At 40.0% G+C, this 24,561-nt stretch overlaps 2 protein-coding genes across 2 annotated transcripts; both read right to left on the bottom strand.

The window, feature by feature from the left end:
• Positions 1 to 1,033: 1,033 nt before the first annotated feature.
• LOC118077443 (vomeronasal type-2 receptor 26-like) lies at positions 1,034 to 7,888 on the bottom strand. The gene is made up of 5 exons (XM_060281263.1): positions 7,737 to 7,888; positions 6,295 to 6,586; positions 3,968 to 4,195; positions 2,774 to 2,900; positions 1,034 to 1,944 (listed from the first exon to the last, which is right to left on the bottom strand). Exons 1-5 carry the CDS (start codon positions 7,886 to 7,888, stop codon positions 1,034 to 1,036), a joined length of 1,710 nt encoding a protein of 569 aa, XP_060137246.1.
• A 3,436-nt stretch (positions 7,889 to 11,324) lies between these two features.
• On the bottom strand, positions 11,325 to 24,140 carry LOC132592964 (G-protein coupled receptor family C group 6 member A-like). The gene is made up of 5 exons (XM_060281262.1): positions 22,579 to 24,140; positions 17,520 to 17,811; positions 15,114 to 15,341; positions 13,888 to 14,014; positions 11,325 to 12,235 (listed from the first exon to the last, which is right to left on the bottom strand). The coding sequence occupies exons 1-5, from the start codon at positions 24,138 to 24,140 to the stop codon at positions 11,325 to 11,327; spliced, it is 3,120 nt and encodes a 1,039-aa protein (XP_060137245.1).
• Between the last annotated feature and the right edge of the window lie 421 nt (positions 24,141 to 24,561).

The raw sequence follows: 24,561 nt of genomic DNA, 5'->3' as shown, positions 1-24,561 counted from the left end.
TAAATAATGAAAAATGAAAAATTGCCAAATAGAGGTTGCATTAGACTCGGAAAGGGAGGAGCGAGGAAGTCAAAATTAGGATAGAGTTAGGAATATTAGTTTGATTATTCTTTTTGCTTTTGCTTTTTTTCTGTTTTGTTTTTTGCCTTTTTTGTAATTTTCTTTTTTCTTTTTCTTTTTTCTGGATGATATGATGTAAGATGGTAATGTGAATGGAAATTTTAAGTTGAAAATGTCAATAAATATAATTTTTTTAAAAAACAAACAAAGCCGGGTAAGTTTGGGGACCCCTGGGCTAACTCACAACAAGATGCGAGGTGAGCTATCTGCCAAGACTGAAAGCTCTCTTTCCCACAAGACTGTTTGCATTATTTCAGCTACTGCAATGGAAGACCAGGTCCATTCACTTTAAGAAAGTCCCCTCTGTGTCTGGAAGCACTCCATAATGCCATCATGGATGTGGACTCCAGTCATTCAAAGTAGCCTTTTCAAATACGCAAAAAAGTTTCTATCCCTTCTGACGGGGATCTAGGTAGACACCTTTCCCAAATTTACACCTTTCCCCACTTAATCCTCATGGATAAGCACTCATCTCCTGGAACACAGTAACATAACTTCTACCTTCCCAGTAGACCACACAATATTTCCTCTGGATGAAAATGGGCGTGGGAGAAGAATCAGATAAATTATGAAGTGAATGTTAAGGCCCTATTCTGATCTAATTGTTTGAAAACATTTAAAGAAAGAATGCCAAAATGTAGCCTTTTTCTTTTAAATAAACCATTTTTATAACAACAAAATTTAATAAAGCATACTTTAATAAAATAGATACATTCATTTCTATGGTTGGGTGTCTTGTTTTTCTTTATGTATATATCCATCTATGTATATTTATTGTAGTTATCATATAAGATGACCACTGAGTTTAAAACACATTAGAAAACTTGAGGAAATAAACTTGCTTTATTCACTGCCTTCCCCATATTTTCTGCATGGCATTTTCTTTTCTTCAGGAAATAAAAGATCTGAAGATTTAAGCATCATCTTTTTTTCTCTTTGTGATCTGTTCTCTGGTGTTTAGATCAGGTCTCATTAAAATAATATAGCACTTGGGAAGGAAGATACAACCTAATAAACCAGAACTAGAGACTAAAATGGAGAAGATCTCCACAGCCACCATGTACTTCCCTTTGGTGCTCAGGTAGGATGGAACAAAAGACACCCAAACACTGCAGAAGACCAACATGCTGAAGGTAATCAACTTGGCTTCATTGAAAGCATCAGGTAACTTCCTGGCCAAGTAAGCCACAGTGAAGCTGATGATGGCCAAAAGACCCAGGTAGCTCAGGACAATGTAGAACATCAAATCTGAGCCTTCGTTGCATTGAACTATTATTTGTCCCATCTGGGAGTGTGTGTCCAACTCAGGGAACGGAGGAGACGTTACCAGCCATACAACACAGATACCAATTTGAATAAGGGAGCAGAGAATGATGACGGACATTGCCAGTCTCTTCCCGACCCATTTCCTCATCTTGTTTCCAGGCTTAGTAGCAATGAAGGCTAGAACGACAGTGATGGTCTTGCCCAACACACAAGAAACTGCAATGGAAAATATGGTTCCAAAAACTGTTTGCCGGAGAAGGCAGGTCACTTTCTGAGGTTGGCCAATGAAGAGGAAGGAGCACAGAAAGGAAAGAAGCACAGAGCAGAGCAGGATACATGTGATGCTCCAGTTGTTGGCTTTGACAATGGGTGTGTTGTGGTGCTGAATGAAGGTGCCCATCACCACAACCGTGATAATGGAAAAGAAAAGGGCAAAGGATGCCAAAACTGCCCCCAAAGGTTCTCCATAGGATAAGAAGGTGACCGTTCTGGGAATGCATTGATTCTTTTCCTCATTTGGATATTGATCTTCTGGGCACTTCTCACATTGGTCCGCATCTGAAATTAATGTTTTAAAGGTTCCAAATGTTATCAAATACGCAAATATTTTTCAGCTTTATCTGAGATATTTTACGCTTCATTGTGCCACTCATAACGTGACCTTCAATGGTCAATCGATGTTCAGCATCACTGAAGGATCATGTGATAAAACTGAATATAAGGTAGCTGAACTGAGCTCCTTCAATATTTCCATTAGGGATAAGATAATCTCATATATGGAATCTGTGTTTTAAATCATCTCATTTCATTACAACGGATTCCCAAAGAATTCTGCCATTCCATTCCAGAATGAAAATTAGTGGCCTTGACAGGGTTCAATATGCCTTTCTGTCTGTCTGCTGTGATCACAGTGACACAGCATCAAGGGCATGAAGGTATTTCTAGTGAATTAATCTAGGTGTTGCTCCTATGTTATTTTGGTTACAGACCCTTCTCAATATGGTTGTCGGATTTCATGGGGACCCTGAGCAGAGTACCCTGCCCCTTAATTATTGTGCCATGGGGCAAATAGCAGCACCACTCCTTGGTGACATAATATAGCCTACAGTCCTTTTGTGACCTACTTCAATCCATGATGAATATCTATCCTGGAGCAGGGGTCTGGAAGCTTTGGTCCTCCAGATGTCATTGGACTAAAACTCATTTTAGCCCCAGACAAGGATGGTGTCACTGTAGTTGAGCACTATCTCTAGAGGTCCATGGGTTCCCCTCCCCAATTATAGAGGGAGAAATGTGGGAATTCCTTTTGGGCTGAAATGCAGAGCATTTGCCACTCCCTGCCCCCCCCTCCCCGCACGCAACATAGCTTCAATATTCACATCCTTACCAATATGAACAGAAATCCTTCCTTCAGGACACTGAGCGCAACCATAGCAACACACTTGTTGCCCCTGCTGAACGATTCTGCTGTATCCAGGGTGGCAGCTTTCAACACATTTGGCACGAGGGGTCTTCTAATGGTAACCACAAGTTATAATGTTTACGGTGGAAATAACCTGGTTTTCTCCATCCCCAACAGTGTTTGAAGGAGCATGGGATGCCATCCCAGTTATTTTCATTAGTGTGGGTTGATTAGTCCATCCTCATGAAATAATTGGGATAGCATCCCACACTCCTTCAGGGCCGGCTCTAGGGGTAGTCTGGGTGGTGCAGGGCGCTAGGGCGCCGTCCCGGTAGGGGGCGCCGCACAAAGGAGCCACGCAGAAACCGTGCCGCGCGCTGCACCCACCCACCAGCCACGGCAAGAAACAGAGAAGGCGGGGGTGCTGGAGCGATCTCCGCACCACGGCGCCCAGGCGCCCGACGTGCTTGAGACGGCCCTGCACTCCTTCAAGTAGCCAACACTTGCAATGTGACTATCAGGTGGGCCAAAGCTCAGAATGAGCTCAGACTTGCAAGAGAGATTATGAATGAATGAAGTTTCCTGTGGCTGTGTCTGAAGCAAGAGGAAGACACACAAGTGGTAGATCCTCTGTGTGCAGAAAGCAGAACTGCTCAACACCTACTTTGCCTCTGTTTTCACCCAAAAGAAAGTGATGCCCAACCTGGTGATGACAGAATAATCAATGTAAGGAGGGAGCTGCAGCCCAAGATAGGAAGAGACAGGATGGGAACACCTACAGCAGCTACTTAGAATGAATTCAGATCTCCAGGGCCTGACTCAATATACTGTCAATTCCTATACCATGGGCGGTATATCAATGTAAGAATTTTACAGTTGGATAATATTAGGCCCATGAACTCTAGTCAAATGTTATTTCAATTCCCAGATGACAACAGGTCTCATTTTGGATAAGCAACACACCAAGAAGATGCAATCTCACTCCCATTTCACAAATGTGGAGGGAATAAGGGTCTTGTTTGATACCAGTGGTTGTAAGCTCTGCTGCTACAATATTCAGTACTAGTAATAGCACAGGAAAGGGTGAAGAACTGGGTCCATTTTCAGCATTGCTGTTTATAGTCAATCCATATCATTTATATAGCTATTCATTCTTTAGCCAAAAAAATGATGTTTTACCTGATTAAACTTCTGATTCCACACAATGTTTCTTCTGTTGATTATGAACCTTTTTCCTCCAGGATGCTTCGGGTCCATCCTTCCAACTAGGAGTCTGCGGAAGGATTTATTGTGGAACATGACCCAGTTGACAATATCATATCCAGCTGCTACATCCCCATTCTCATCAAAAAATATTTCTTCCCCAGCACTATTATTAAAGCGGACATTTCTCAGAAATGGGCGAAGCTAGAGGAGAGGAGAAAAAAGTTTAGAAAACAGGTCCCAGAGTCTGTAGTAGGGATGGAACATTCCTCAGTAACAGGGCACATGGTTTGCATCCAGAAGACCCAGGGATCAGGAAATCTGTCAATTGTGGTTTCTATTTCTTTCTCTTTTTCAATCTGAAGTTTTCCCCAAAGTCCTCATGAGTACCCACCAGCATTTTAGTGCAAATCTCTCCCAATAATCACACTTTTGCATGCCTTGGACCAAGGTCTTGCCTCACTAGAAGACTTTCACTCCACTGAATGACTAGATTACATGGCAGCATTCTTATTTCATTCAGTTCTTAGGTAAGTCTTAGTATATGTCACAAATGTAGAGAACCTGCTTTTTAAAGGCTTCCAAAATCAATAGTTTTGAGAATAGTTTGCGAATACAGAAAGTGTTTAGAAAAGCATGGTGGTTTAGGACAGTTAAAATATGTTATATGTCTCATCATGTCAGTCCCTGACATGTCAGTACAATTTGAGATACCGCTAACTGGCGGCTGCATTTGAAGAAGAAGGTTGCCCATTTATTGCTAGTTAGTTCATTCCACTGTTGAGAGAAGCCAAATCCTACCTGCCATGGCTGTGTTTGCAGGAGACTCCATTCTTCAACACGCTGCATTGCTTTCTGCTTCGCTCTTGCTGACTGCATGGCATGGAGAGCGTGTGCTATGGCATAAGCAGCATTGTAGATACTGTAGCTCTGAGCAGACATTTGCATTTCAAACAACAGTCCAGGGAGGCTACCCAACCTCTCCTCCCCAGTACAATTGCCCTTGCCTTCCTTAAACAGATTGTATTTTGGGATTGAACAGTGAAAAATAGTATACCAGAAATTTTGCATGAAATATATTGAAGACTGGTATGGATTTATGGACTCAACAAAGTCCTGAAATCCAGGCACCTTGTTGCTGTGGAGTGTGAAGGCTAGTGTTCCATTTAGGGATTTTGCTGTGAATCGTCCTGTAGTAACAGTAACTGTAACATCCCACTGGGCTGTTATAATCCACACCTTCTGCATTGGATGCAAAAGCTGTTCATAAATTCCTAAAAGTATTCTCAGACCCTCCATATACTGAAGATCCCCATACACAAGGACCACATTGATTTCGTCCATGAAGGAAGATGCAGCTAATTTTATCAGCTTTGGTTGTAGAGTTTGAAGAAACATTTCACCACTATCATCATCTGATATGATGAGGCCAATCCAATTCCATCCAAAATATTCCAGGAGCTGGACAATGCCATCAAACTGTGGGTTTTCATTTGGAACCATTCGAAAGAGAGAAGGGAACTGAGTTTTATCACCCAGCACTGGGTCAAAAGAACCATAACTCAGCTAAAAGAAAAAGACACATAAATATTGGGAAGTATCTCCCTTTCCAACTATTTCAAAGCAAAAATGAATACACATATAAAATGCTTTTCAAAAAAAGTGTACTTTGTCAAACAAGTTCATTGCATTTTTTGTGTTTACATATCATTTTAAATTTAATTAGTTGAGGAATAAATTGATTATTATGTATATAAACAGCCCAGCCCTCTTAAACCTCTGCATCAAATCATTGCATAACTCAAATATTTAATAAAGCCATCCCTCCTATTCATGTTATTTATTTGCATTCACAATCAGAAAGGTAGAATCCTTGCTAAAAAAATTGTTCTATTTTATGTCTCTTAACCCTGTTGTTTCTTTTCTCCAAAACAATAATCATGTAGTTTGTCCTTCAATTCATCTAACTGAATCTCCAACTAAAATATTAGACCAAATGTTATATTTTTAGGAGAACTACTGTAAAAGCAGTCAAAGAAGACAGGTGAAAAACAATTACTCTTTGGCTGGGGTAAAGCTCAGCTTTGGAGAATATAGACAAGGGAGAATTTTGGTACTCTTTCATATAAAGGAAGGATGGGCTGTTGACGGGACCCTACTCAGTTGGCCATGTAGTCTCTCTGAAAATGATAGGGGACACATGTCATTGTTGGCATCCTTCTGTATTGAGAGACAATGGACGAGTGCACCACTTGTCAGTTAACCTAACAGCTCCAGCTATGACTTAACATGGAGACTCACACCTGTGGAAACTTGTAAGTATTCAAGATGTTGGCCAACTGGATGGAGTTCTGTGAGGTCAGATCACCAATGATGCCCATGAGCTTCTTCTCCCTGGCACAGTTATAATTGAGGGGATTCCCTTCTCCTGTGAAGAGTAGATGAAAGAAACTCCAAACCACTCTTTCTGGATTGAAAGCATTCTCCTGTACGTTTGAGCCCAGAGTAATGTTGGGGAGCAAGTGATCATTTCTGTTGATTTCATGAATGGCAAATACAAAGGCAATGATGTGCTGATAGTGTTTAGGGATTACCCTGCAATGAAATGTTAATGTAGTTCAGATCCCCACAACCTTCTGTCAGAGAAATAGGTGCATTTAATTTTCATGAAAACACAGCTGCCAATCCAAAATCCAACAGGTAGCACTCTCTATAACAGGAATAGGCAAACTCAGCCGTCCAAATGTTTTGGGACTAAAATTCCCATCATCCCTGACTACTGGTCCTCTTAGCTAAGGATGGTGGGAGTTGTAGTCCCAAAACATCTGGATAGCCGAGTTTGCCTATGCCCTGCTCTATAATGTTTAGCCTGGAGAAGAGAAGGTTAAGGGGTGATATGATAACCATGTTCAAATATATAAAAGGATGTCATATAGAGGAGGGAGAATGGTTGTTTTCTGCTGCTCCAGAGAAGCGGACACGGAGCAACGGATTCAAACTACAAGAAAGAAAATTCCACCTAAACATTAGGAAGAACTTCCTGACAGTAAGAGCTGTTCGGCAGTGGAATTTGCTGCCAAGGAGTGTGGTGGAGTCTCCTTCTTTGGAGGTCTTTAAGCAGAGGCTTGACAGCCATCTGTCAGGAATGCTTTGATGGTGTTTCCTGCTTGGCAGGGGGTTGGACTGGATGGCCCTTGTGGTCTCTTCCAACTCTATGATTCTATGATTCTATGATTCTATAATGGTGAGCATGAAGTCACTAAAAACCAGCTGTTTTGCTAATTCCCCCCCCCCCAGTTATGCATCTTGAAAAGGCACTTTCCTTATTACCTTTGGAAGTGCAGCCAATAGCACTTCCAACTAACATTCAAAACAATCCTTTCAATGAATATGCAAAACACATTGTTTTACTTTATAAAGGGTTGAAAACATATATTTTGTACATTCTGCCTAATAATTCTCAATCCTGAGCATCTAATTGTTGGCAGGTGGATGAGAGTATCCACCTAACCTAAAGAAAATCATTGTCTTTCATGTGATGTTGAGGTTTTGACAGTCGTATTGCATCTTAAATAGTCTGATTGCACTAGTAAATCTGCCCTGCAGTCACCAAGTGACGAACTTACACAACTGAAGCATTTGTCTGAATAATCTCTAAGATAGCTGAAACCAGTATTAACTAACGCAGAACAGAATTATCAAATGGGTTAACGCAGCCCCTTTAATGTTTCGAAGAGTTACATACTGTACTTTTGTGGTAGAAGCTGAGCGTGGTGACTGTGCTGTAAAGTTGAATAAAACCTTATAAGGAATTACGGTGGATACAAATTCACCAATGAGGATATCAGATTTGGAGCCTTGAAAATCATGTTGAATTGCTGTCTGCCAAGTGCACATTGAGTTCAAACTCTTGCTGAAAGCTTGAGGTGGGAAGAGGAGAAAGAGTACCAGGAGCAACAGTAGTTTGAATGGCAAAAACATTTGGACCTGATGAAAGCCAAGGGCCAGCATTGTCACCTACACACCTTTCCATAGAAAAAAAGCCAAAAGAGGAGAAAAGTAGTATTTTCAAGTAAATAAAATACAATGTTTGCCTTGGGTTATCAGGAAATCACTCAGAAAAGACAGAGCAATTTTTGAGTTTGGGCTTCATGACACATCAGAGCTCCATCTGAGACAGCTACCCATCACTCTCAGAGTCCCCATCTTTCCCACATATATTAATTCAAAAGAGTCTTTATAGGCTAACTATAACTCAGCAGAAAGTATTGCATTGAATTCAGCTGTTAGCTATTCTCTGCAGGCCCTCCAGCTAGTGACAGCATATCTAGAATAAGCTGAGCTCAATCACAGTAATTTTGATCATTACAGTTCAGATAATCACATTTCTTGAAGTTCCCAAGTCCCTGCACAATCAGAGGAAATGCTCCTAAAGGCTCCCAACACAGCCAAAGTCTGAGCTTCATGCAGACATGATAGGGTTTGATAAGTCTTGTGAGAATCAAGGCGCAAAGGTTTTTGAACAGATTACTACTAATATCAACTTCTGGGAGTAACTTTTTACAAAGGTTGCTGTGTGACCTGCACCTAGGGTTGCCAGACTCAATAGAGGACACGACTTCTGTGCCTTTAATTGCCCTGCTAACCCCTAACCCTCTCTAAAAACAATTTTTAAAAAAGTTTGTTTCTTTATTTGCATATATGGATATTAGTACCTTTGTATCCCACTGATTTCTCCATGGAATTCAAAGTGGTGTTTTGCTGCCAATACAGTTGTACCTCAGTTTAAGTACACATTTGGTTCTGGAAGTCTGTACTTAACCTGAAGCATACTTTACCTGAAGCAAACCTTCCCATTGAAAGTAATGGAAAGTGGATTAATCCGTTCCAGACGGGTCCGCAGAGTTACTCAACCTGAAGCGTACTTAACCTGAAGTAGGAGTGTAAATGGTTTTGGAAGTCCGTACTTAACTTGAAGCATACTTAACCTGAAGTGAACTTTCCCATTGAAAGTCATGGAAAGTGGATTAATCCGTTCCAGACAGGTCCACGGAGTACTTAAACTGAAAGTACTCAAACCGAAGCATATTTAAACTAAGGTATGACTGTATTATCCTCATGCCAATCCTTTGATGCGTGGGGGGGGGGTGTTGAAAGTTACAAGGTAACATAATTAAGGGACGGATTAAATGGTCTGAAATTGGATTGTATGAAGGAGTTGGTCGGGGCATCCAGGGAATTGTCAGCCAGGGGAAGGAGGGGGGCCCTAGAAATTGTAATAGGTTAGAAATGAGGTATTAGATTTGGTAAGGTAGAATATTTTTAGAGAAAAATAATAGGCTAAGGGAATATTTTATCTAGAGGGAATATTTTTAATGGAAATTAAAGGCCAAGAGGAATTAGGTAAAATGTGAAAGTTATTATTTTAAGATTTTTATTCAAGTTATTATTTCAAGATACAGATTGGTAGTAATGAATTTGTTTAATTGTGAAAATTAAATATAAATAGACTCGGGGAGGGCGGGACGGGGAAGTCGAAGTTATGACAAAGTTATTAAAGTAAGATTGCTTTTTCTTATTTATTATTTTTCTTGTGTTTCACTATTTTTTAGTTTTTTCTTTTTTCTCTTTTTTAAATTCTTTTTTTGAATTTTTTATTATATTATGATATGAAGTGATGATGATAATGATTTGTAGTTTCAAGCTGAAAATCCTTAATAAATATATTATTAAAAAGACTGTTTTAAAAACTATTTTAAAAAATGTTTGTTGTTTTATTTGCATATATGGATATTACCGTGTTTCTCACAAAATAAGACGTGCCTATAAAATAAGCCATGGCACGATTTTCTCGAGGCAACAAAATATAAGACATACCCCAAAACCAAGCCGTACTGGGGTAGTAGTGGGAGCAGGTCTGGATGGCACTTCCGTAAGGAAGAGGAAAAGGAAGATGCCTGTCCTTGCCGGAACCGGATGTGCAGCGTGCGCCACGTGGAGCTCAGACCGAGCGGGAGCTGGCAAGGGCAGCAGCACGCGCTGCGCCAAGCCCCGACTGAGTGGGAGCCAGCAACAGCAGCAGCACGCGCCACGCCAAGCCCCGACTGAGCAGGAGCTGGCAAGGGTAGCAGAACGCGCCGCGCCAAGCCCCGACTGAGCGGGAGCCGGCAAGGGCAGCAGCGCGCGCCATGCCAAGCCCCGGCTGAGCGGGAGCCAGTAAGGGCAGCAGCGCACACCACGCCAAGCCCCGACTGAGTGGGAACCGGCAAGGACAGCAGTTGCAAAACTCTGTAAAAGCTCTGTGAGGATACCAGCCCAGTTGCAAAACTACCAGCACGGTACTTTATTTTCCTGCCCTGCCCACTTTACAGCTTGATGATAGTTTGATGATAGTTTGCTTCAATACAAAAATTATTTTCATGTTCACTTTCAGTTGATTTGGCCAACATTTTACCAAATCACCACCATATGCAGCTGGTGGTGTCTTTGAAGTTAACATGGCTGAATAACCATACTTAATAAAAAATAAAACATCCCTGGAGGAAAAATAAATATAAGACGGTGTTTTATTTTAGGAGAAACACGGTAGTACCTTTGTATCCCACTGATTTCTCCATGGAATTCAAAGTGGTGTTTTGCTGCCAATATCATCCTCATGCCAATCCTTTGATGCAGGTTTGACTGAGAAGCAGAGAGCTGAAAAAAGCAACATCAACCCTGGACTTGTTTGCTAGCTGTGTACCACTTACTGAAGCTGGGCTGGGGGGGGGATGAACCCCCTTTGCTCCCCCTCCCTTCCCTTTCTTTCGGCTGAACTTCCCTCAAGATCTACATCTTGCAGGATTGGCTCTTACCGGTGCGGTGTGGCTGGCCACTTCCGGGTCAGAAAAGTGCCAGAAATAGCTTGCACGCATGCACAAGCATCATTTCTGGCACACTTCTGGGTCGGAGGAAGCCCATGCACATCCGCATAAGCTATTTCTATCGCTTTTCCGACCTGGAAGTGTGCCAGAAATAGCGTGTGCACATGCGCATGGGCGTGCTCTCCCACGCACTCCCCCACCCTCCGGCATGCCACACGATCGGCACTGCGGGCACTGGCCCGAAGCCGGGTAAGTTTGGGGACCCCTGGGCTAACCCACGACAAGATGCGAGGTGAGCTATCTGCCAAGACTGAAAGCTCTCTTTCCCACAAGACTGTTTGCATTATTTCAGCTACTGCAATGGAAGACCAGGTCCATTCACTTTAAGAAAGTCCCCTCTGTGTCTGGAATATTCCCCATATTTTCTGCATGGCATTTTATTTTCTTCAGGAAATAAAAGATCTGAAGATTTAAGCATCATCTTTTTTTCTCTTTGTGATCTGTTCTCTGGTGTTTAGATCAGGTCTCATTAAAATAATATAGCACTTGGGAAGGAAGATACAACCTAATAAACCAGAACTAGAGACTAAAATGGAGAAGATCTCCACAGCCACCATGTACTTCCCTTTGGTGCTCAGGTAGGATGGAACAAAAGACACCCAAACACTGCAGAAGACCAACATGCTGAAGGTAATCAACTTGGCTTCATTGAAAGCATCAGGTAACTTCCTGGCCAAGTAAGCCACAGTGAAGCTGATGATGGCCAAAAGACCCAGGTAGCTCAGGACAATGTAGAACATCAAATCTGAGCCTTCGTTGCATTGAACTATTATTTGTCCCATCTGGGAGTGTGTGTCTAACTCAGGGAACGGAGGAGACGTTACCAGCCATACAACACAGATACCAATTTGAATAAGGGAGCAGAGAATGATGACGGACATTGCCAGTCTCTTCCCGACCCATTTCCTCATCTTGTTTCCAGGCTTAGTAGCAATGAAGGCTAGAACGACAGTGATGGTCTTGCCCAACACACAAGAAACTGCAATGGAAAATATGGTTCCAAAAACTGTTTGCCGGAGAAGGCAGGTCACTTTCTGAGGTTGGCCAATGAAGAGGAAGGAGCACAGAAAGGAAAGAAGCACAGAGCAGAGCAGGATACATGTGATGCTCCAGTTGTTGGCTTTGACAATGGGTGTGTTGTGGTGCTGAATGAAGGTGCCCATCACCACAACCGTGATAATGGAAAAGAAAAGGGCAAAGGATGCCAAAACTGCCCCCAAAGGTTCTCCATAGGATAAGAAGGTGACCGTTCTGGGAATGCATTGATTCTTTTCCTCATTTGGATATTGATCTTCTGGGCACTTCTCACATTGGTCCGCATCTGAAATTAATGTTTTAAAGGTTCCAAATGTTATCAAATACGCAAATATTTTTCAGCTTTATCTGAGACATTTTATGCTTCATTGTGCCACTCATAACATGAGCTTCAATGGTCAAACGTTGTTTAGCATCACTGAAGGATCATGTGATAAAACTGAATATAAGGTAGCTGAACTGAGCTCCTTCAATATTTCCATTAGGGATAAGATGATGTCATATTTGGAATCTGTGTTTTAAATCATCTCATTTCATTACAATGGATTCCCAAAGAATTCTGCCATTCCAGAATGAAGCAAATTTTAGTGGCCTTGACATGGTTCAATATGCCTTTCTGCCTGTCTGCTGTGATCACAGTGACACAGCATCAAGGGCATAAAGGTATTTCTAGTGAAATACTCTAAGTGTTGCTCCTATGTTATTTTGGTTACAGACCCTTCTCAATATGGTTGTCGGATTTCACGGGGACCCTGAGCAGATCACCCTCAGAGGGGGTCCCTCAAGGTCAGAGAGGACCCTGCCCCTTAAATAATGTGCCATGGGGCAAATAGCAGCACCCACTCCTTGGTGACATAATATAGCCTACAGTCCTTTTGTGACCTACTTCAATCCAAGATGAATATCTATCCTAAGAAAAGATATGTTAATTATGTTAGAAGTAAGATGTAGTTAGTAAATGAGAATACTAGGAATATAATGTTTTTGTTTTGGTAAGATGGATTGTTATGTGGGGACGGTTGGGTGGTTCTCCCCCTCTTGTCGGTCACCTGCGTGCTGAGAGCCCTGGGGCGGGGAAGACGGGGAGGGGGGAAGGATTCAACCAGAAAAAGAACCACTTCCTCCTTCCCTTTTTCCTCTAAGGACTTCTCGTGGCAGGGGGATCCCTGGGGGACGGGGGAAGGAGAGGGTGCAATGATAATAAAGGAGAAATTAACAAGAATGATGGATAGTATGCCAAATATAAGGTTGGAAAATTTGCAAATAGAATGGGGATAATGATAAGAAAACTGCTAAATGAGATTCAAAAATGAAAATCGGGAAAGGGGGGAGGTAAGGGAAGCTTATAAAACAATGTTTATGAAAAATGAATAGCTATAAAATTTTGTTAGTGTTGTGTTATGTTTTTCTTTATTATGTAAAATTAATAATGTATGTTTAGATAGATAGTTGGGTGGACACTCGCCTGCATCTATCCTTGTCATCCTAGAGCCTCTTGGTGGCATGGAAGGGAGGTTGGGGTGGGGACAAACCCAATTATAAAATGGACCACCTTCGACTGCCCACTTTTCATGGGACCCTCTCGTGGCAGGAGGGGGCTCGTGGAGGGGGGTTAGAAGAAGGGGGATAATATGTTGTGTATGTTTTTCTTTATTATGTAAAATCAATAAAAAAAATTATTATAAAAAAGCTGAATATCTATCCTGGAGCAGGGGTCTGGAAGCTTTGGTCCTCCAGATGTCATTGGATTAAAACTCATTTTAGCCCCAGACAAGGAGGGTGTCACTGTAGTTGAGCAATATCTCTAGAGGTCCATGGGTTCCCCTCCCCAATTATAGAGGGAGAAATGTGGGAATTCCTTTGGGGCTGAAATGCAGAGCATTTGACATTCCCTGCCCCCCCCCGCACGCAACATAGCTTCAATATTCACATCCTTACCAATATGAACAGAAATCCTTCCTTCAGGACACTGAGCGCAACCATAGCAACACACTTGTTGCCCCTGCTGAACCATTCTGCTGTATCCAGGGTGGCAGCTTTCAACACATTTGGCACGAGGTGTCTTCTAATGGTAACCACAAGTTATAATGTTTACGGTGTAAATAACCTGGTTTTCTCCATCCCCAAAAGTGTTTGAAGGAGTGTGGGATGCCATCCCAGTTATTTTCATTAGTGTGGGTTGATTAGTCCATCCTCATGAAATAATTGGGATAGCATCCCACACTCCTTCAGGGCCGGCTCTAGGGGTAGTCTGGGTGGTGCAGGGCGCTAGGGCGCCGGCCCGGTAGGGGGCGCCGCACGAAGGAGGCACGCAGAAACCGTGCCGCGCGCTGCACCCACCCACCAGCCACGGCAAGAAACAAAGAAGGCGGGGGTGCTGGAGCGATCTCCGCACCACGGCGCCCAGGCGCCCGACGTGCTTGAGACGGCCCTGCACTCCTTCAAGTAGCCAACACTTGCAATGTGACTATCAGGTGGGCCAAAGCTCAGAATGAGCTCAGATTTGCAAGAGAGATTATGAATGAATGAATGAATGAATGAATGAATGAATGAATGAATGAAGCTTCCTTTGGCTGTGTCTGAAGCAAGAGGAAGACATACAAGTGGTAGATCCTCTGTGTGCAGAAAGCAGAACTGCTCAACACCTACTTTGCCTCTGTTTTCACCCAAAAGAAAGTGATGCCCAACCTGGTGATGACAGAATAATCAATGTAAGGAGGGAGCTGCAGCCCAAGATAGGAAGAGACAGGATGGGAACACCTACAGCAGCTACTTAGAATGAATTCAAATCTCCAGGGCCTGACTCAATATACTGTCAATTCCTATACCATGGGCGGTATATCAATGTAAGAATTTTACAGTTGGATAATATTAGGCCCATGCACTCTAGTCAAATGTTATTTCAATTCCCAGATGACAACAGGTCTCATTTTGGACAAGCAACACACCAAGAAGATGCAATCTCACTCCCATTTCACAGATATGGAGGGAATAAGGGTCTTGTTTGATACCAGTGGTTGTAAGCTCTGCTGCTATAATATTCAGTACTAGTAATAGCACAGGAAAGGGTAAAGAACTGGGTCCATTTGCAGCATTGCTGTTTATAGTCAATCCATATCATTTATATAGCTATTCATTCTTTAGCCAAAAAAATGATGTTTTACCTGATTAAACTTCTGATTCCACACGATGTTTCTTCCGTTGATTATGAACCTTTTTCCTCCAGGATGCTTCGGGTCCATCCTTCCAACTAGGAGTCTGCGGAAGGATTTATTGTGGAACATGACCCAGTTGACAATATCATATCCAGCTGCTACATCCCCATTCTCATCAAAAAATATTTCTTCCCCAGCACTATTATTAAAGCGGACATTTCTCAGAAATGGGCGAATCTAGAGGAGAGGAGAAAAAAGTTTAGAAAACAGGTCCCAGAGTCTGTAGTAGGGATGGAACATTCCTCAGTAACGGGGCACATGGTTTGCATCCAGAAGACCCAGGGATCAGCAAATCTGTCAATTGTGGTTTCTATTTCTTTCTCTTTTTCAATCTGAAGTTTTCCCCAAAGTCCTCATGAGTACCCACCAGCATTTTAGTGCAAATCTCTCCCAATAATCACACTTTTGCATGCCTTGGACCAAGGTCTTGCCTCACTAGAAGACTTTCACTCCACTGAATGACTAGATTACATGGCAGCATTCTTATTTCATTCAGTTCTTAGGTAAGTCTTAGTATATGTCACAAATGTAGAGAACCTGCTTTTTAAAGGCTTCCAAAATCAATACTTTTGAGAATAGTTTGCGAATACAGAAAGTGTTTAGAAAAGCATGGTGGTTTAGGACAGTTAAAATATGTTATATGTCTTATCATGTCAGTCCCTGACATGTCAGTACAATTTGAGATACCGATAACTGGTGGCTGCATTTGAAGAAGAAGGTTGCCCATTCATTGCTAGTTAGTTCATTCCACTGTTGAGAGAAGCCAAATCCTACCTGCCATGGCTGTGTTTGCAGGAGACTCCATTCTTCAACACGCTGCATTGCTTTCTGCTTCGCTCTTGCTGACTGCATGGCATGGAGAGTGTGTGCTATGGCATAAGCAGCATTGTAGATACTGTAGCTCTGAGCAGACATTTGCATTTCAAACAACAGTCCAGGGAGGCTACCCAACCTCTCCTCCCCAGTACAATTGCCCTTGCCTTCCTTAAACAGATTGTATTTTGGGATTGAACAGTGAAAAATAGTATACCAGAAATTTTGCATGAAATATATTGAAGACTGGTATGGATTTATGGACTCAACAAAGTCCTGAAATCCAGGCACCTTGTTGCTGTGGAGTGTGAAGGCTAGTGTTCCATTTAGGGATTTTGCTGTGAATCGTCCTGTAGTAACAGTAACTGTAACATCCCACTGGGCTGTTATAATCCACACCTTCTGCATTGGATGCAAAAGCTGTTCATAAATTCCTAAAAGTATTCTCAGACCCTCCATATACTGAAGATCCCCATACACAAGGACCACATTGATTTCGTCCATGAAGGAAGATGCAGCTAATTTTATCAGCTTTGCATTTTCAGCAAGGGACCTAATACTAAATATTGGAATTCTTTGTGTCATAGCAATGCAAATGTCCCTCTCGAACAGCTTTGGTTGTAGCGTTTGAAGAAACATTTCACCACTATCATCATCTGATATGATGAGGCCAATCCAATTCCATCCAAAATATTCCAGGAGCTGGACAATGCCATCAAACTGTGGGTTTTCATTTGGAACCATTCGAAAGAGAGAAGGGAACTGAGTTTTATCACCCAGCACTGGGTCAAAAGAACCATAACTCAGCTAAAAGAAAAAGACACAGAAATATTGGGAAGTATCTCCCTTTCCAACTATTTCAAAGCAAAAATGAATACACGTATAAAATGCTTTTCAATAATTAAACTTTGTCAAACAAGTTCATTGCATTTTTTGTGTTTACATATCATTTTAAATTTAATTAGTTGAAGAATAAATTGATTATTATGTATATAAACAGCCCAGCCCTCTTAAACCTCTGCATCAAATCATTGCATAACTCAAATATTTAATAAAGCCATCCCTCCTATTCATGTTATTTATTTGCATTCACAATCAGAAAGGTAGAATCCTTGCTAAGAAAATTGTTCTATTTTATGTCTCTTAACCCTGTTGTTTCTTTTCTCCAAAACAATAATCATGTAGTTTGTCCTTCAATTCATCTAACTGAATCTCCAACTAAAATATTAGACCAAATGTTATATTTTTAGGAGAACTACTGTAAAAGCAGTCAAAGAAGACAGGTGAAAAACAATTACTCTTTGGCTGGGGTAAAGCTCAGCTTTGGAGAATATAGACAAGGGAGAATTTTGGTACTCTTTCATATAAAGGAAGGATGGGCTGTTGACGGGACCCTACTCAGTTGGCCATGTAGTCTCTCTGAAAATGATAGGGGACACATGTCATTGTTGGCATCCTTCTGTATTGAGAGACAATGGACGAGTGCACCACTTGTCAGTTAACCTAACAGCTCCAGCTATGACTTAATATGGAGACTCACACCTGTGGAAACTTGTAAATATTCAAGATGTTGGCCAACTGGATGGAGTTCTGTGAGGTCAGATCACCAATGATGCCCATGAGCTTCTTCTCCCTGGCACAGTTATAATTGAGGGGATTCCCTTCTCCTGTGAAGAGTAGATGAAAGAAACTCCAAACCACTCTTTCTGGATTGAAAGCATTCTCCTGTATGTTTGAGCCCAGAGTAATGTTGGGGAGCAAGTGATCATTTCTGTTGATTTCATGAATGGCAAATACAAAGGCAATGATGTGCTGATAGTGTTTAGGGATTACCCTGCAATGAAATTTTAATGTAGTTCAGATCCCCACAACCTTCTGTCAGAGAAATAGGTGCATTTAATTTTCATGAAAACACAGCTGCCAATCCAAAATCCAACAGGTAGCACTCTCTATAACAGGAATAGGCAAACTCAGCCGTCCAAATGTTTTGGGACTAAAATTCCCATCATCCCTGACTACTGGTCCTCTTAGCTAAGGATGGTGGGAGTTGTAGTCCCAAAACATCTGGATAGCCGAGTTTGCCTATGCCCTGCTCTATAATAGTGAGCATGAAGTCACTAAAAACCAGCTGTTTTGCTAATTCCCCCCCCCCAGTTATGCATCTTGAAAAGGCACTTTCCTTATTACCTGTGGAAGTGCAGCCAATAGCACTTCCAACTAACATTCAAAACAATCCTTTCAATGAATATGCAAAACACATTGTTTTACTTTATAAAGGGTTGAAAACATATATTTTGTACATTCTGCCTAATAATTCTCAATCCTGAGCATCTAATTGTTGGCAGGTGGGTGAGAGTATCCACCTAACCTAAAGAAAATCATTGTCTTTCATGTGATGTTGAGGTTTTGACAGTCGTATTGCATCTTAAATAGTCTGATTGCACTAGTAAATCTGCCCTGCAGTCACCAATTGACGAACTTACACAACTGAAGCATTTGTCTGAATAATCTCTAAGATAGCTGAAACCAGTATTAACTAACGCAGAACAGAATTATCAAATGGGTTAACGCAGCCCCTTTAATGTTTCGAAGAGTTACATACTGTACTTTTGTGGTAGAAGCTGAGCGTGGTGACTGTGCTGTAAAGTTGAATAAAACCTTATAAGGAATTACGGTGGATACAAATTCACCAATGAGGATATCAGATTTGGAGCCTTGAAAATCATGTGGAATTGCTGTCTGCCAAGTGCACATTGAGTTCAAACTCTTGCTGAAAGCTTGAGGTGGGAAGAGGAGAAAGAGTACCAGCAGCAACAGTAGTTTGAATGGCAAAAACATTTGGACCTGATGAAAGCCAAGGGCCAGCATTGTCACCTACACACCTTTCCATAGAAAAAAAGCCAAAAGAGGAGAAAAGTAGTATTTTCAAGTAAATAAAATACAATGTTTGCCTTGGGTTATCAGGAAATCACTCAGAAAGGACAGAGCAATCTTTGAGTTTGGGCTTCATGACACATCAGAGCTCCATCTGAGACAGCTACCCATCACTCTCAGAGTCCCCATCTTTCCCACATATATTAATTCAAAAGAGTCTTTATAGGCTAACTATAACTCAGCAGAAAGTATTGCATTGAATTCAGCTGTTAGCTATTCTCTGCAGGCCCTCCAGCTAGTGACAGCATATCTAGAATAAGCTGAGCTCAATCACAGTAATTTTGATCATTACAGTTCAGATAATCACATTTCTTGAAGTTCCCAAGTCCCTGCACAATCAGAGGAAATGCTCCTAAAGGCTCCCAACACAGCCAAAGTCTGCTCTTCATGCAGAAATTATAGGGTTTAATAGGCCTTGTGAGAATCAAGGTACAAAGGTTTTTGAACAGATTACTACTAATATCAACTTCTGGGAGTAACTTTTTACAAAGGTTGCTGCGTGACCTGCACCTAGGGTTGCCAGACTCAATAGAGGACAGGACCTCTGTGCCTTTAATTGCCCTGCTCTCTTTTGAGTCTGGAAACCTTAAAGAGAAACCAGCATACCCTTTGCTTGGAAATTAAACAAAGGGTCTGCTGGTTTCTCTTTTTTTTTTTTAAATTTTAAAATAAGCTTTATTAAGAATCAAAGTTAAAATACAAACCATACACACTCGAAACTCACAGACATACCAAAATAAGCACGAATTCGTATACACAAAATCCTAATAAACAAACTCATAGAAATCATAATGTGCAAACTCATGTAAATCATACAATAATAAAGAAGGGGGAAAAAAAGGAAAAGGGAAAAGAGAGAAAGAGAAAAGAAAAGAAGAAAAGGAAAGAAAAAAAGAAAAAAAAGGCATACATTTGAATCATCACTCTCATCCAGAAACAATCCATAACAATATCAACTAAATTCATCAGAATTCTCAATCTTCTAAACTGTATTCCACCCATTTAAAGACTCCCACTTATCTCTATTCTCAGATTTCTTTAGGTATTATATCCAGTTACTGCATTCCCAGTTAGATATCGTTCAGTAAATATCTCCAGATATCATTCCATAAGACATAAACTCATTTTCTATTTAAATTATAAAATAAATTATAATAAAATAAAACATCTCTCTTAATCCTTGTCTCCGTGTATTTTATTTTCCTGTGGCTCGATGCAGGATACTAGAAATAGACCCAAGACTTTACCATGGGGCACTGTCCTTTCATGTACTCCCCAAATTTATCCCAATTTTGCTGGAATCTTTTATTAGTGTATCCTTTAATCGAATTAGTCAAATTGTCTAAATCCAAATAACTTAATAATTTCTCTTGCCACTCCAGTATGCTGGGTATTTCCTTTTGTTTCCAATAGGATGCGATCAGAGTTCTCGCCGCTGATGTTGCGTACAGGAACAATGTCTCATCCTGTGGTTTGATCGTGTTATCTAAGATCCCCAGCAGGAAGGATTCAGGGCTTCTCTTAATATTATATTTAAGTATTTTTTTTATTTCTTCAAACACTTGGATCCAGAACTTTTTAATTCCTTCACAGTGCCACCATGCATGCATATATGTACCCGTCTCCCCCCTACACTTCCAACACAAATTGTCTCTAGTATTGTACATTTTATGTATTTTGACCGGGGTTAGGTGCCACCTATAGAACATTTTGATCATGTTCTCCCTGACTCCCTCTGAGGCTGTAAATTTCCATGTTTTCTTCCATAGGTGTTCCCATTTATCGACCTGTATGTTTTTCCCTATGTCGATAGCCCATTTTGTCATCGTTTCTTTTCCTAATTCATCTTTGGTTTCCCATTCTAACAAGACATTATACATCTTTGATATAGTTTTGATTTCCGGTTGTATTAAGTTTTTTTCCAATAAAGAGGGTTCTTCCAGAAAGCCTAATATTTGCTTGTGTTCCTTAAATTTACTATAAATCTGATGGTATTGAAACCAGCCGTTTACTTGGTGTTTTACCTCCCCATATTCTTTCAATTTGATATTTCCTCCTCTGTCATCTAATAGGTCCCTATAGGTCCCCCAACTTCTTCCTGAATTTAATTTTTTGACTGCGGTTATTTCTGTTGGCGATGCCCACCTGGGAGTCTTGGGCTCCAACAATCTTTTGTATTTATTCCAAATTTTTAAAAGAGATCGTTTAATTATATGATTGTTGAAATCCTTATGCACTTTGACCTTATCGTCTACCAGGTAGGCATGCCAACCGAATTTATTCCCCACCCCTTCCAAATCCAATAAACTATTGTTTTCCAATTTGATCCACTCTTTTAACCACGTAAATCCTGCCGCGTCATGGTAAAGATTTAGGTCAGGCAAGGCCAGGCCCCCTCTTTCCTTAGTATCAATCAGTAATTTGTATTTTATTCTGGCAGGTTTGTGTTTCCATATAAATTTCACCAGATCTTTCTTCCATTGTTGAAAGATATTATTACCTGTTCCCAGGATCGGGATCATCTGAAATAAAAATATCATTTTAGGAAGTATATTCATTTTAACGGCCGCGATTCTACCTAGCAATGACAAATTTAATCGTTCCCAATTTTCCAGATCTTTTTTAATTTCGTTCCAAATTCTGTTGTAATTATCCTTTATTAAATTATTGGTATTATTAGTTATCCAAATCCCAAGATATTTTGTTTTTTCCACAACCTTCAATCCTACTTTCGCTTCTAATTGATCAATCTCTTGTTTTGTTAAATTTTTGGTTAACATATTTGTTTTGTTCATATTTAATTTAAAGCCCGATAATTTCCCATAATCATTTATTATCTTTAAAGCATGGGGAATACTCTCTGTCGGGTCCTCAATTGTAATAATGATGTCGTCTGCGAATGCTTTTGTTTTATACACATTTTCCCCAATTCTAATCCCTTTAACTTCATCTTTTTTTCTTAAATTTTCCAATAAAAATTCGAGACTTAATATAAACAAAAGTGGGGATAGAGGGCAGCCTTGCCTAGTGCCTCTTTGGATCTTTATCTCTCCCGAGATTTCATTATTTATTATTAATTTGGCTGTTTGGGTCTTATAAATTGCCTCTATTCCATTTTTTACTTTTTCTCCAAATCCAAAAAAATCCACGCATTTTTTCATAAAGATCCATGATACTCTGTCGAACGCCTTTTCGGCGTCCAACAGCAAAAATGCCGCTTTCTTGTTGATTTTAACACTAAGATATTCCAATAAATTTATAACATTTCTTATATTTTCATGCATGGATCTTTTTGGTAAGAAACCCGACTGATCTTTGTTTATTACTTTCCCCAATGCCTGCTTCATTCTGTTGGCCAATAGATCCGCAAATATTTTATAATCATTGTTGAGCAAAGAGATTGGTCTAAAATTTTTGATCTGGGTATTATCTGTTCCTTGTAAAATAAAAAAATTCCTTCAGTAGCACCTTAAAGACCAACTAAGTTTTTATTTTGGTATGAGCTTTCGTGTGCATGCACACTTCTTCAGATACACTTCTTCAGGTATCTGAAGAAGTGTGCATGCACACGAAAGCTCATACCAAAATAAAAACTTAGTTGGTCTTTAAGGTGCTACTGAAGGAATTTTTTTATTTTACTTCGATCCAGACCAACACGGCTACCTACCTGTAATCTGTTCCTTGCTTCGGTATTACCGCAATATAAGCCTCTTCCCATGTTTGGGGGATTTCACCTTGATCAATAATTTTGTTCATCAATGTTTTCATGGGGTCTAATATAATTTTTTCAAATTTTTTATAAAAAAGGGCAGGGAGCCCATCTGTGCCCGGTGATTTTCCAATTTTTGCTCTCCGAATTGTCCTTTGTATTTCTAAAGCTGAGAAGGGTTCATTCAACAGATTATCTCCCTCTTTATCTATTTTTTTAAAATTCGTTTCCTGTAAATATCTCTCTATCTCTTTTTGATCTACCCCTTCTTCCTTGTATAGATTTGCATAAAATTGGACGAAAGAATCCCTAATTTCCTTAGGCTCTGTTATCACCTTCCCTTCCTGTATCAATTTATCAATCACTCTTTCTTTCTGTTTTTTCTTCAGCTGCCATGCTAAATATCGGCCTGCCTTATTAGAGAGCTCAAAATTCCTTTGTTTTAAATATCTTATTTTATTCTCAATTTCTATATCCAATAACTTAGAGACTTGATCTTTTAACAATTTTATGGCTCTTTTTATTTCGTCCCTCCTTTGATTCTTAGCCTTTCCTAATTCTAATTCCATCTTTGTTATTTCTTTTAGCAGGGTATCCAGTTTTTTCTCTTTTTCTTTCCTTTTCCAACTGCTTTGGCTGATGAAAAAGCCTCTGATTACCGCCTTTCCAGCATCCCACACAACATTTATTGGTGTCCCTTTATTTAAATTTTCCTCAAAGTAATCTTTTAACACCGTTTCAGCCTTTTTTATTATGTTTTCATCTTCTAGTAATAATTCACTTAATCTCCACCGCCTAACTATCCGTTCACTTCCTTTTAGTTCCATCAGAATTGGATTATGGTCCGAAAGACATTTAGGCAAAATTTCAATTTTTTTACATCTCATTACTAATTCCCTGGAGATCCAAATTAGATCTATTCTGCTTTCGGTGTCATTGGGATGGGAATAATAAGTGAATTGTTTCTGGAGGGGGTGCCTATATCTCCACATATCTCGTAAATCCAGTTTCTCAATTAAATTGAAAAAAGTTTGGGGTAATTTCCCTTCTTTTTTCCCAGCACCTTTACTCCATTTGTCCATCTCTGGGGAAACCACCCCATTAAAATCTCCCAATAGGATTATTTTTTGGTCTACAAAGTCCAATAATATTTCTTCTAACTTTTGGTAAAATTCTGTTTTATTTTCATTAGGTGCATATAATCCCACCACTATAATCTTTTCTGCTTTCCCTTGTATTCTCACCATAATAATTCTTCCCTCATTATCTTTATATACCTGTTCCGGTTTTAATTTCGGGTTCACATATAGTACGACCCCCCTTTTTTTGACTACATCCGAAGATATAAACTCCTCCCCCAGGTTTTTCTTCACTAGTAGTCTGCGGTGCTTCTTTGTAATGTGCGTTTCTTGTAGGCAAGTTACATCAGGTTTCCTCTTATCTATTAAATGTTCAACTCTATTTCTTTTCACCTTGTTATTAAGGCCATTGACATTCCACGTAATAAATCTTAGATCCATTTTTAAACTAATAAAAAAAACTTTATTCTACCTTTATTAAATTCCCTCTTTAGGGAGTAAGGGAAAACTTGAATTTTCAGATGCAGCAACAAGGAGCAAGAGAGAAAGAATTAAATGAAAAAAAAAACTCAGCTAAAAGAAAGCTGGTTTCTCTTTAAGGTTTCCAGACTCTTTTTTTTTTTTTTTTTAGGTTTAAAATACTTTATTAAATATTACACATATTAACAATAAAATCCAAATAATTCAACACAACATAACATAACATGAATCAACACAAATAAATACATTAATACAAACATAAATCAGAATTGTACAAAAAAAAAAACCAAAGCTTATTAGAAACTTATTAAGAAAGGAAGAGGAAAAGAAAAAAAAAATTTAGGAAAAAAAATGAAAAAAAAGGAAAAAAAAAAGGAAAATA

The sequence above is a fragment of the Zootoca vivipara genome, chromosome 13 (genome assembly GCF_963506605.1).
Source record: "Zootoca vivipara chromosome 13, rZooViv1.1, whole genome shotgun sequence".
Lineage (NCBI taxonomy): Eukaryota > Metazoa > Chordata > Lepidosauria > Squamata > Lacertidae > Zootoca > Zootoca vivipara.
Note: the sequence above shows the minus strand (reverse complement) of the source record. Positions and strands in the feature narration are given on the sequence as shown.